At 46.9% G+C, this 13754-nt stretch overlaps 1 protein-coding gene across 5 annotated transcripts in view; it reads right to left on the bottom strand.

Moving 5' to 3' along the window:
* STK32B (serine/threonine kinase 32B) overlaps positions 1-13754 on the bottom strand; it is a 293670-nt gene that overhangs the window by 37751 nt on the left and 242165 nt on the right. For all 5 annotated transcript variants that reach the window (XM_079154359.1, XM_079154357.1, XM_079154360.1 and 2 more), the window contains exon 6: positions 12265-12354. In XM_079154359.1, the coding sequence (XP_079010485.1) occupies positions 12265-12354 (90 nt within the window). The remainder of the gene's footprint in view (positions 1-12264; positions 12355-13754) is intronic.

The raw sequence follows: 13754 nt of genomic DNA, 5'->3' as shown, positions 1-13754 counted from the left end.
TCAGAATCAGTGCAGTTTACATAGTTAACATGTAACACTAGTGATGAACGTCTAGAAACCATCTCCTGCCGATAGAAAAACTCACTTCACACAGGTTGAATAGTCCTTATCCAAAATGATTGGGACAGAAATCTTGAATTTCTTATCTTTTCAGATTTTAGAGTATTTTCACATACATAATGAGCTATCTTGGGAATGGGACCCATTTCCAAACACAAAATGCCTCTGTTTCATATGTACCTTATGCTACAGCCGGAAGGTAATTTTATATAATATTTTTAGCCTGCTTGTGCTTTCACGGTGATCAGTCACATGAGTTCAGGAATAAACTTTTCCCCTTATGGAATAAATCAATGTTGAAGACCTTTAGGATTTTGGAGTATTTTGAATTTCATACTTTTGTGTTAATTATGCTCAACCTGTAGTACCACTCACTCTCTTAAAGGATTCTAGATTCTCTGTTTATCCAAGACAATTAATGCTTTCTAAAAATTTCCTACTGTACTTGCTGCAGAAACCGAAAGCTCCAACATGGCCTTCAGCACTGTGCGGCCTAGCCCTGCCCATGTAAGCATGCCTTCCTCGCTTACTCTGCTCAGGTCAAGAGAGTATTTCAGCCTCATTGGTCATGTTTTTGCTTCAGGGCTTGGCAAAGCAGTTCCATCTCCATGCAAAGCCTTTATATCTCTTTTGAACAATCATGACTCATCTTTTAGACACAGCTGGAAAGTTACTTTCTTAGCAAAATTATGTTGGGTCTCTCTAGTCTACTGCATCTACCCTGTCACCATCTCTCTTTTCCCTGATAATTATTAAAAAGATTTTAAACAATTCTGCTCTGTTTACAAGGTAGGAACTGGAGTGTCACACTTAACTTAACAATGGGAAGAAGCTAGAAAATGCACATGATCTTAACTTTTCCGGAACCCACTAGCTTGAAGTCTAAAGAAGGTCAGATGTCTCCCAGCAGAGATAGGGATGCATTGCCCTGGAAGTGTTGTGGAAAGAAGACAGGGCTGCCATAGGAAAGGGTAAGAAGACTTCTGCTGAAATGCTTGATAAAAGGCTAAAGTTTGTGTTTTGGTTTAAGTGAGAGAATTAAACCACTGTTTTTCCAAATCCCAAGGGAATCTGCATCCTCTCACAAGTTCTTCTCTTGGACCTCACAGGGTAGTCAGGAAAATGACCGGGCCTGTAGAAGAGGAGACTGTAGAAGCTTGCTGTGATGGTGCAGGATTTAGGGAAAAGAGTTACTGCTGCGTTAGGAAAGTAAGGTGACCTTGGCCCATCTCCCCATACCCTGATGGAAAAACGTCTTAGGTTCATGGGAGAAGGCAGCAAATTCTTCATAAGACACAGGTAAATACTCATGAGGGTAGAGGATTGAACAAAAAAAAATAAAACCATGTTACGGGAAAGAGCAAGAAAATCATCTTGAATTTAGTTAGTGATTTCCTATACTGGGGAAGGGATAAGGTCAGTGAGAAACACCTCCAAGAGCCCCAAGACCAACAGACATGGAGCCTACCTGACTGAGGCTGGACCAAAACAACAATGATCATATACGGCCCCCAACCAACCCAGATTGGCAAGTGTCAGGTGCCAAGAGGCAGGAGCCCACTGCCAGGGCAAGAAGTGTGGAGAGGCAGAGGCCCACAGACAAACCCTCGAGCTGAAGGTGGAACAGAAACACTGAGAAAAATACACATCCAACTCTAGAGACGAGGCATCGAGGAGAACCACAGCAAAACCAAAACCCATATCAAGCTCAACTCCTGATCAGATTGACTCAACCCTTGCCCACACCAATCCAAAGGCAGAGTAGTCGAGGAATAATAATTATTTCTAGGCATAGGCATGGTCCTATGTACCATGTCCAGATTTAAACCAAAATATGGAAGACATATGACAAAGCAAGAAACAAAAACCCACTATAAGAGACAAGGAATTCAACAAAACCACATTCAGACATGAACTAGGTGTGGAGACTAATAGATAAGGAATTTAAAATGCTTCACTGTCCCTAGTGGAGAAATGGAGAGCATGCATTAACCAACAGGGATTACAACAAAAAATGGAAACTATAAAAATAATCACACAAAAATGCTAAACACAAACTCTTACCAAAACATAGTGGCAGACATGAAAATTGGTTCCAAAAGGCTTATTCCAGACCTGAAGGCAGGTCAAAACAAGTTACTTAAAATGAAACTCTAAGAGAAAAAAAATGGTGGTGGTGGTGGTGGTGATAGGGACAGAGTATCCAAAGGCTATGGAGGAAATTACCAAAGGTCTCATACACATAGAATTGGGATCCTAGAAACAGAATAGAGAGATAGCGAATGCATCAGAAAAAAATATTCTCAGAGACAATGATGAAGAGTTTTTCAAAAATGAGTCATCAAACTACATGTCCAAGAAGCTCAGAGAACATCAACCAGAAAACCATTGAAAATAAAAAACAAAACCTGATACATCCAAATACATCATATCTAAAACCAAAGATAAAGAAAAAATCTTGGACACAGCTCAAGAAAAAAAGGCATATTACCTGTAGGGGAACAGAGGTAAGAATCATGGCAGATTTCTTATCAGAAACATTGTAAGTCAGAAGCAATGGAGTGACATAAAGAAGACCTGAGAGAGCGAAAAGCTGTTCACTTAGAAAATGTATCCAGTTAAGATGGAAATAAGGAATTTCTCAAGAAACAAAGTTTTTTAAAATGAAAGAATTCATTCCCTGTAGACTTGCATTATAAGAATGTTTATGGGAAGTCCTTTAGGTAGAAAGAATATGATGTGCTATCAGAGGAAAACTGAAGTGACACACAGAAAAAGAGAACTGCAAATAAACAAAAGAGGTAAATGTAAAACTGATTTTATATTTTTTTTAACCACCACAAAATATAAACTGACTACATGAAGCAAAACTTAAATCAGTGAATTATGAATTCATAGTAAATAGAGCAAAAGATGATGAAAGGATTTGAGAGTATGTTTTTCAGAGATTCTTACATTATTCATACTTATGCAGAGATTGTAGTTAATTGACAATGCACATTATAAACACACAACCTCTAAACCTGTTGATTTTAAAAAGAGGCATAAATACTAAGCTAATAGAGAAGGAATCATACATAACGATCAACTAATCCAAAATAAGGTAGAAAAGAAGGAACAGAGATAAAAGGGCATGAATAGAAGAAAGAGCCAGATGATATACTTAAATCCAGCCATACCAATGATTATGTTAAATGTAAATGGCCTAAATATCAATGGCCAAAATACCAATGGCAAGGGAAGATTATTAGACTAGATAAAAAAAAATAGCATCAATATGAAGTACGCTTTAAATGTAAAGATACAGACACAGGTCAAAAACAAGGACAGAGAGAGAGATTGCTGGGAGTGTGTTGGAGGAGGCTTATGCTGACTCACAGGAGCAGACTTTTAGCATCTGTTTTCGATGATGTCATGCTTATACCCTGAAGTCAGCCATGGCGAGAATACTTACGATAACAGCAAAATCTACAAATCAGGACCTTTTTTTCTTCCTCACCAGAGGACATTAGTTAAGCACTTACCAGAACACTACTAAATACATCGTACAAACACTGATCAAGAGAAGGCTGAAATGGCACATTAATATAGTCATCCCTCTGCATCTGCAGGTTTCAAATATAGATTCAACTAACCACAAATTAAGAACACTCAGAAAAAAAGTCTGTACTGAACGAGTACAGACTTTATTTCTTGTTATCATTCCTTAGACAAATACAGCATACCATCTTTTTCATAGCCTTTATATTGTATTTATTACATGCAGTAATCTAGACATGATTTAAAGTACACAGGAACCTTTGCAGACACTGAGGGACAACTGGGTCAGACAAAGTAGACTTCAGAACAAGGAACAAGAAAGATATCACATGATGATGGACGGGGCAGTCCACTCCACAGAATGTAACAATCCTGCATTCCTACAACTCACCCTACTCAGAGTAACGGAACCTGTGAGACAAAACCGTAGTGCAAGGAAAACAGAAAACCCAGGGCTCGAGCTGGGAATTCCCACCCTGTTACCTTAGGAACTGATAGAAGAAGTGGACAGAACGCCCACAAGGACACAGAAGACCCGTGCTGCACTGTGGAACACCTACATTCCACACTGAAAAAACACGGGACCACATCGGAACACGCACATTTGGTGCACGTGTGAGAGACTGTTCCCCAGGAAGGGTGTTGTGAGATAAAGGACATCAGTCAGAAAGAAAAGGGACAGAGATCATGTCAGGCCTTCCCCTACTACTGCAGAATTTCACTGGACGTCAGTGACAGGAGGGTACCTAGGAAATGCCCAAATCTTGTTGGAAATATCTGCAACGGAATGAAAACAAACACATAAAATACCAACATCTGGGGAGGCAGCTACTGCTGGACCTAAAGCACTACATGCTTATGTTGGAAAAGAAAAGTCCCAAATCAATTATCTAAAGTTCTACCTTAAGAAACTAGAGTAGAGAGAAAAAATTAAGTCCAAAGTAAGCGGAAGTTAGCAAGTAATTAAATAAGAGAAAAGAACAATAAATAGAAAATAAAATAGAGAAAAGCAATAAAGATAAAACCATTTATTTAAAAAGATCAATAAATTTGCTAAACCTCTAACGAAAAGGACAAGGAAACGCAGAGAGAAAGCACAAATTACTAACTTGGGAATGGCAAAGGGACATTGCTGCACACTCTACATCCCTTGAAAGGATAAAATTGGGTGTTATAAATAGGCATATGAAAAGTTGTTTGAAAAGTTAAATGAATAGGCAAATTCATCGAGCACAGAGGTGCACACCTGTAATCCCAGCAGCTGGGGAGGCTGAGGCAGGAGGATTGCAAGTTCAAGCCAAACTCAGCAACTTAGTAAGGCCCTAAACAACTTAGTGTGAGATCCTATCTCTAAATAAAAATATAAAAAGGGCTGGGGATATGGCTTAGTGGTTAAGAACTTCTGGGTTTAATCCCTCCCAAAAAAGGCAAATTCTTTGCAAGACATAAACTATTGAGTCTTGATTGACTTATCACTAGAAATTGAATTCATCCTTAAAGGCTTTCCTGCAAAGAAAACACCATAAAATATATTCACTGGACTCTTCTACCAAATACACACAGCTAGAACACTCTACACACGTCTTTGTTTCAGAAAAAAGAAGGGAAGGGAACATTTCCCAACTTAGGCTACATTGCCAGCAAAACTCTGAAGCTAAACCACACAGGTTATTATGAGAAACTAAAAGGTCAAGCATTCCTCATGAACCCAGATGTACATATTGTGAGCCAGACACCAGCAAGCTGGGCCCCGCACTGAAGAAAAGGAGTCAGCCATCATGACGGGCGGATCTATTCCAGGAAGGTTGAGGCTGCTTCAGCATTTCAAAATCAACCAGTGTGTTTCAACAGACTATAGATGTTTGATTATCTCAATAGATTCAGAGAAGCTAATTGACAAGATTCAAAACGCACTTATGATGAAAACTACAAACTGAAAATAGATGGAATTTCTCAACCTGACAGAGCAAGCAGGAACACCTCACCACTGACAGTGACTGGCAGGCAGAACCCTAGATGACTTGCAGCCACAGCAGGCTAGGGCTTTGCAACGCTTCAGCCAGGGCAAGCAGGGTGCTACATTTCCTCCGCAGCACCCACCCTGGAAGGAGAAAGAAAACTCTGGTTGCAACAGGGTCCTACAGGTAGTAATCCCAAATAATTTATTTTTACAAAGCTGCTAGAACCAACAAACAAATTTAGCAAAATTGTAAGATATAAGGTTACACACAAAAATTATGTAACTATAAATTAGTAATTAATGATGGAGAACTGATCATTTTAAAGAGTGGTACTTGGAATAGCACCTAAAACCCATGAAATACTTAGGTATAACAAAATGCGTGTCAAATCTGATGCAAAAACTAAAACACATGCACCAAAGAACTTAGGAGGACTTAACAGGTGGAAAGACATTCTGTGTTCACAGGTAGAAGAGCATCTTCCTATGAAGACACAGAGTCACTGTAATGTAAACAAAAACCCAGGAGGATTCTTCTCTTGTAGAACAACAAGCTGATGCTAAAATTCACCTGGGAGGTGAAGGACACAGTATAGCCACGAAAGCTCTGCAGGAAGAGCAGAGCTGAAGGATTGTCCCCAACGTCAAGCACCATGACGAAGCTAAGTGCTATCAGCCCAGTGTGGACATGCAGCTGAGCAGAATCCAGGGCAGGCGTGTGTATGGTCAACTGAGCTTCGACGAAGCTGCGGAGGCAGCCGGATAGAGAAGGGGCAGTTTTCAAAAGTGGTGCTGGAGCAACTGGACAGCCACATGCAAGTGCCCGACGCGTGGCCCACGCCTCACACCGGGCCAGCAAGTCAGCTGAAGGTGGGCTCTGGCCCTCAACAAAATACCCCAACATGTAAAACTCCCATGAGAAAGCAAAAGAGAAAACCTGTGACCTCGTGAGAGGAAAATACATTCAGCTGTGACAGTAAATGCAAAGTGCAAAACTGGCTCTCATCAACATGTAGAACTTCTGCTTTTTAGCAGATTTTTGAGGACAGTAGAAAGTCAAGCCACTGACTAGAGGAAACACGTCAAAATACCTCTGAAAGAGGAGCTATATGCAGACTATATAGAGAACTCTCAACACCTAAGAAGGACAACAAAAACGCAGTAAATTTCTGGGCCAGTGGTCTGAACAGATACATCACAGCAACGACATATGGAGAGCAAATAGGCAAATGGAAAGAGGCTTAACCCTGTTACTCAGGAGAGAACCGCAAATGAGAAACACACTCTGCCTCTCAGAATGGCTGATGGCAGGAGAGTGCCCAGCACCAGTGGGGATGCGGGCAGCTGGCTCGCCCGCCCATGGCGGTGGGTGGAACTGGTCCCGCTGCTCGGGAAAGGCCAGGCGGCTTCTTGGAAAATTAAGCAGACACTTTCCACTGCAACCCCAATCCCAGCAGTAGGCGGTCACTCCAGAGAAGGGGAAACTTGAGTTTGTATAAAATCCTGCATGCAAACGTTCATCGTAGCTTTATCCATCGCTATGCAAAGTTGGTCCCAACTCAAATGCCCTTCAACTGAGGAGTGGACAAATGTGCAGTGCGGATCAACTCAAGACAGAAAGGGACCAGCTGTGGACACACCTGACACGATCCCACACGTGCCCTTCTCACAAGAAAGTCTGGGAAAAGGCCACGCCCACACAGCACCAACCACACAGCCTTCTGGAACAGGCCAAGCCATGGGGTTGAACACCAACCAGCCGCTGTTGCTAAGGCCAGGGACGGGGAATCCTGGGCGGGGAGGAATCTTCGTGTATCTTTGTGTGGGGTGTGTACAGCTGTGTCCATCTCAGCGACATCCAAAGACTGCATCTGACACATAATGACTACCCCTCACGAATGAGCACCTCCAACTACAAACTGAGCAGCCCGTGCTGGTTCCCAACAATAGCCAGGCCAGGGAGGGTGCGGGGCTGCCTGCTTTGTTCACAGGCCTGTTTTCAGCCCCCAGGACACTGCTTGGCACACAGGGGCTCCTTGAAGGAAGGAACGAGTGGAGGCTGCGTGGCAGACTCTCAGGCAGGAGGTGGGCACAGGCCTCCCTGCTAGGGCTGGGGCTGGCTGCTGCTGCTGCCTCTGGTACAGGAGCAACTACCTCCACTGTCCTCCACTCCATGGTCTCTATGGGGACAGTAGGAGTGTTGAGGGTGACCCCATTGTGGTGTGCTAGTGGGGTCACAGTGGCTGCCCTGGGGAAAGGAGCCGAGGTGTGGCGAGCCCCATCTTCCCCCATGTACCCACCAACCCTGGCCATGCCCACCAGTGGTGAGTGAGGACTCTCAGAGGTCTGTTTCCCCAAGTGACTGCGAGCACCATCATGCAGGGGAATGTTGGGCGTGGCCCTGGCTCTCAGTGCTCAGCACATGCCCAGTAAGCAACCCTCTAAGTAAAACTCCAGTAATGACAACGGTACCAGCTGCCAGCTTGAATATCTCCACTTGTCAGGTGTTGTGTTTATGCCTTCTGAAATGCTGCCATGACGTCCCCCACACACCCCAGTGGGGCACACTGCACCCATCATGAACCCACTTTCCAGATGAGGAAACTGAGGTCCCAGGCTCTGGCTGGCTGTTTCTTGGGCACGCACTCTGCTGGGCATTTTGCATTGGGTAATGAGATTCGAGAGTCCAGCACTGGCCACTAGTGAAAGACATCCAATTTCTCCTTGCTGAAGACCACACTTCCCTTGAGCCCTCCCTGGCAAGCCTGGCCCTAACGCTTTGTCACCGTCACTGTGAGGCCCCTCTCCAGAGTCCGGCTGTGCCTGTCCTGGCATTGCCTCTGCACACGCTTCTGCTCCAGGGGTGCTGGGATCTGAGGACCAGGCGCCGTTCTTTGCCTCTGTAGCCCCAGCGCCTGTGGCTGATCCCACACCCCGAATGCTCTGTAAATGTTTGCTGAGAGCGCTCAGCTCTGCGTTTCACCTTGGAGGAATAAACTCCGAAGACCTGAGTGGTGGTTGGAACATTTCTGACTTCTAATCTGACACATTGCTGAGAGATTTTTTTCCCCTTTCCAAATCCCATGTGCTCCTTTAATTAATGAAAATTCAGTTCTATGCAAATGTGTCTTCTGGGATCATCCTTTGTGAGCAACCTTTTGGGAGCTAATTCATCAGCCGTTCCCTGAATCCGTGTTTGGAACATTCCGGGAACTCGTTATTGGGTCTTTGAACCGAAGAGCTCAAGTGAGTGAAATCAACAAGCCCGCCACTTGGCATTAGGAGTTTACGGCCTGGGAGCTGCAGGATTTGCTTTATTGAGAGAGCTCTCCATTTCCCTCATCTGCCCACCAAACACAGCTGCCCGGTGCTATTACCCTGCAGCCTCGGAAAATACAGCCATCTGGAAAAGCGGGCATGCTCCACAGCCCGGGAAGATCTCTCCTGTGCATTCATTCATTAATTCAGGCCCGAGGCTCCTCTAATTAGGACACTAGAAGCCCCGAGTCTCATGTTTAGCTGGGACGATAATCTTATTTTGCGTCTGACACTACAGCTTTACAATATAGGAGCTCAGTGTCAAACCCTTTATCGTGGCCAAAGCAAAGGCTTCAGATCCAAATAGATGTGGCTTCAAATTCTGGCTCCTTCACTTACCACCTTGTGTGACCTCAGGAGGGCCAGTTAGCCTCTCTGGACCTCAGGTTCCTTATACGCCAAATGAGAGGGATGGAGAAACTTCTCAGGGATCGTCCAAGGATGAAATGTAGCAACAGGTATGAATTAGGCACATGATCCATGTGGGTGTTCTTCTTCCTTTAGCAGCTGGGGCCACTGTGGGCAGCCAGCTGCTCCACCCTACTCTGCTTTCCTGGAAGAATGGTCTGGCACTGCTGTGTCACACTTCAGGGGAGGCCAGGTTTGAGGGGAAGGAAGGCCCGCACGGCTCTCCCAGGGCACACTGGGGAAATCTGCTGAGCAGGTGGACAGGCTGGAGTGGTAGGAAACGGCCCGAACCTCGGCAGTGGTCCAGGAGTTACATTCCTTGGGATCAATTTGCTTTTGGGAAACAGCCTAGAAGCAGTCAAAACTAAGTTACAGGATTACAGGGGAGGCTCCTGCCTCCAATCTCCCCTCTCCACCTACCTGACCCTCTGGCAGAGCTCCTAAGGCCTCAGCTTGGTGATCTGCTCTCCCGCATCCCTACCAGGATTGAGCCCCTTCCTCGGCTTTGCCGGTCTCGGTCCTGGTAACCCACCACCCCCAGCTGCAGCCCTCCTGGCTCCTGGCTCCTGGAGGACATCTGATTACTAACGTGAGGTCCCACGGCCACCTCACATGCAGAGCCCTCACTCCCGCCCCCCCCCACCTGCTGCCGTGACCCCTCCACAGGAGATGCCACTGTGACCCCTGACTGACAACCCAGAACCTGGGCGGCAGAACAAACACTGGCCTCAGCCCCGCTCCCCTTCCACTCCCAAGTCCTGCCCGTCTGATTTCTCCTGACTATGAAGGCAGTGCCCCACTCCGTTTCTTCTAGAAGGGCATTTCAGAAAGGCCATCCCCAGGGAAGCCTTACTGGGGTGGTGACCTCATTCCAGGGGTGCGTTCACATGAACCCCGCGTGAACACCTATGTCCTCTGGAGCTTCTGCTAGAGGAGCCCCTGCCCTGCAAGGCCAGCCTGGGAGCACTGCACTGCGGGGTTTGGGGGGTCACTGACCTGAGTCTTACTCCCACCAGTGATGTCCTCTTGGGAAAGTCAGGCAGCCTCTCTGAGCCCCGGCTTCCTCACCTAAATAGGAATGGATAATTGTGCCTGCCTGGTGGTGTGAAGATCAAAGGAAGTTCTTGGCTGGAAGCACTCAGCTCAGCTCCTGACAGTTACCACCCAAGACAAGCTGCCTGTGGCTTTGCTGTTTGCACAGACTTCATTTGTTTAATAAGATGAATGACAAGAGCATAGATTCTGAGATAAGAGCACAGATTGGAATCAACAAATCTGCACACAAACAAAGCAAACAGCTCTATCAAAACCCCGTGGATGTATTTGCTTCAAAACCGGGTTGTCTCCACAAACCCCGAAATACAACACACCTGCAGTGCCAAGGGCCCCATGGGAGTGATTTCTGTCAACAAGAAACACAGAGAAGCAGCCAGTGGACCAGAGAACAAAGAACCCCCAGGCAGCCAGCAGGGGTTCCCTGGGGACTCTGTGGTGCTAGGAGGAACAGAGGGGGAGCAGGCTGGGACCCTACAGACAGAGGGAAGTGGGGGCGGGGAACATTCAGAGACCTCAGACAGCAGCTCATTAGTTTGTGCCACTTCACGGCCCATTCGTTCAGGAAAGTTCTCCTGAGCCACGTCATCATCTAAAAGTCCACAAAAAAAGTTTCACTTAGGAATGAGCAACAGGAAAGTATCAAACGCCACACAAAGTTATTGTAGGTGGAAGGAAAGTGAAGAACAGAATAACGCACTCGCCATGCAAGTGCACCAGAAAGAAGTGCCAGTGAAGTCCATCAAAACCGCGCCTACTGCTTCAAAAGAGCTGTGCGAAATGGTGGTGGATTGTCTCACCAAGGACCCACAATGAACCCAGGCTTCCGGTACCCTTGCCCCGCAAGGTCCCGTCCACATGGTAGCACAGGTGACTTGCTTTGACCAACTGAAGTTCAAAAAATGTGACACAAGTTGTTTTGCCTACCATGTGGGGATTATGTGCGCCATCTTGAAACTGCTGCCGTGGTGAGAGGAGGCTCACTGGAGCCCTTGAGGATGGGAGACCACAGACAGTGAGACCCCTCCACCTTCACTGATCCCCAGTGGAACCCCAGCTGGCACATGTGCCAGACTAAGCCTGGCCAAAATGCAAACAGAGCACCTACCAGCCAACAGAACGGTGAGAAATGACAACTGTTATTGTTCTAAGCCTCTAAGTGTTGACACGGCTTGTTATGCAGGAATTGGTCGCTAATATAGACTTTCAGAATTAACAACTACTGAAGACTTTAAAGAAAATTAAGCAAGACATGAAAGTACAACACAAATTAGAAAAAAAAAACACCTCAGAAATCAGTCAAGAGAACTCAGGAAACAATAGAAACAAAGGAAAAATTATTTCAGAAATAAAAACTTCATCAGAAGCACACAGGTAAACACAACAAATAATGCCTTAAGAGAATGATAACAATAAGGACATTTTAAAAGAAATACAGAAAAAGGTAAAAAAGATTTGAGAGAAAGTGACAGATATTAAAGATTGGCAAAGAAGATACAATGTTCAGATAATAGGCACCCTTAGCAAAGAGTACTAAAGCAGGAGACCAGAAGGCATATCGAAAACAACCCTTGCATAAAAAGTGCCCAAGGAAAAGCAGTTTGAAATTACACATTAAGAGCACTGTGTACCTAGGCAGATAGACCCAGAATGTAACGCAAGTTATATTCTGCAGTACTACTGAATTTTAATGCAAAGGAAAAAAATATTGTTTTGTTCCCACCTGTGCAGGCCAGAGCTGAGGCTTTCTGGCTGGATAGAAACTCTAGAAAATCCAGAGGGAGGTGGTCTTGCAGGGGAGACAGCCGGGAAAGGCCCAGAGCTGGAGAGGGCTGGGAACACACTGGGGAGCTGGAGTCTGGTGTGGGAGGGAGGAGGGGTGGAGTGGCCGAGGTGCAGAAAAGGCTGAGGGCGGGAGCGCTCACCCATGTAGGGCTTGGTGCCAGCCATGGACGAGGCCTTCTCTGCTCCTTTCACCACCGTCGCTATGTTGAAGTCCGTGATGTGAACATGCCCTGTAGGAGCAGAAATCAACTCAGTTCACAAGAGCCCAGGCAGCGGCGACATGCATGTTGCTTATTAATATGTATATGGGAGCCAGGTGTGGCAGTGCACGCCTGTAATCCCAGCGGCTCAGGAGGCTGAGGCAGGAGGATTGCAAGTCCACAGCCAGCCTCAGCAACGGTGAGGTGCCGAGCAATTCAGTGAGACCCTGTCGCTAAATAAAATACAAAGTAGGGTTGGGGATGTGGCTCAGTGATTGAGTGTCCCTGAGTTCAATCCCTGGTACCAAAAAACAAAAAAAAAAAAAGAAAGAAAGAAAGTATACTGAGGGTCAGGAAAAAGGAAGTGTGGATTAGAAGCTGAGACTGATCTAGAGAACCAAGACACCAGGTAAATGACCAAGAGGGCGCAGGCGCGCACTGCGGGCTCCTTGCCGCGGTGGGTCGGGTTTCCAGAGCGCGGGAGAGGGCTCTGCCTGATCCAGGTGTCTGGAGCAGACTTCGGGGCCAGGAGTGGAGGACCGGGCGAGGGCGAGGCAGGGACAGGGACTCGCAGGGAGCGGCACCTGCAAACCCTCTCTCGCTTAGACGGCTGCTTCTCAGGCACACAGCGGGTACCAGGGCAGCCCTCGTGTGGCCCTGAAGACTCCACGGAGGTGGCGTGGCTACCCTTGATCCCTCAAGATCCAGAGACGAGTGACCCGATTCTGGAGCTGACAGGCGTGGGATCCAGAGGGGCTTCCCAGGACCCTCACCCCACGGAGCCCGGTCCAGGGTCCTCACTCGTTTCTTCCCGGCCGGCCCTCCGCCGGGGGCTCTGTCGCAGAGCTGCTGAGGCAGACCTGCTGGCACACACCCTGGAATCTGCACAGCAGTGACAGACAGCAGAATTCCGCTTCTGCCTCCCCGACTTGCTAATTGATGGGCTGGCACTCCCGGTGCGCGCCTCTGGTGGTGGTGAAGACGTGCGCAAGTGAAAACGAGCCTTGAAAAGCTTTCCCACGAGCCGCTCTTGGGAGAGTGGAAAATTGATTGCCAAACGCGCAGGTGGGAACTGGGTTCTCCGTTGTTTGCTTTTCATGAGCAGAAAATATCTAACATTCAGAGGAAGGAGACGGGCGTCTCCAGACCTGCTGGCATGGTTCTGCTGAGGGATCGGCAGTCACTACTGAAGACGCAGCCCGTCCCCTGGTGAGCTCACCAGTGCCCGGAGTGCCGCTGGCCGCCCAGCCTGGGACACCACGGAACGTGCCTCCTTTCTCCACCTGGGAGACTCCCACTCACTCTCCAAAACCCGACCCCTGAGCTCTGCTGCAGAGACGAGGGTCGGCCTTAACTCTCCTGATCCATAACAGGAGCCTCGCTCCCATGGGGGCTGGTTTCTCTGACGGTGTCTCGGTCAGTTTGGGCGA

This window comes from Sciurus vulgaris (genome assembly GCF_902686455.1).
Source record: "Sciurus vulgaris genome assembly, chromosome: 9".
Classification (NCBI taxonomy): domain Eukaryota; kingdom Metazoa; phylum Chordata; class Mammalia; order Rodentia; family Sciuridae; genus Sciurus; species Sciurus vulgaris.
This window is presented reverse-complemented; position numbering and strand designations above follow the sequence as displayed.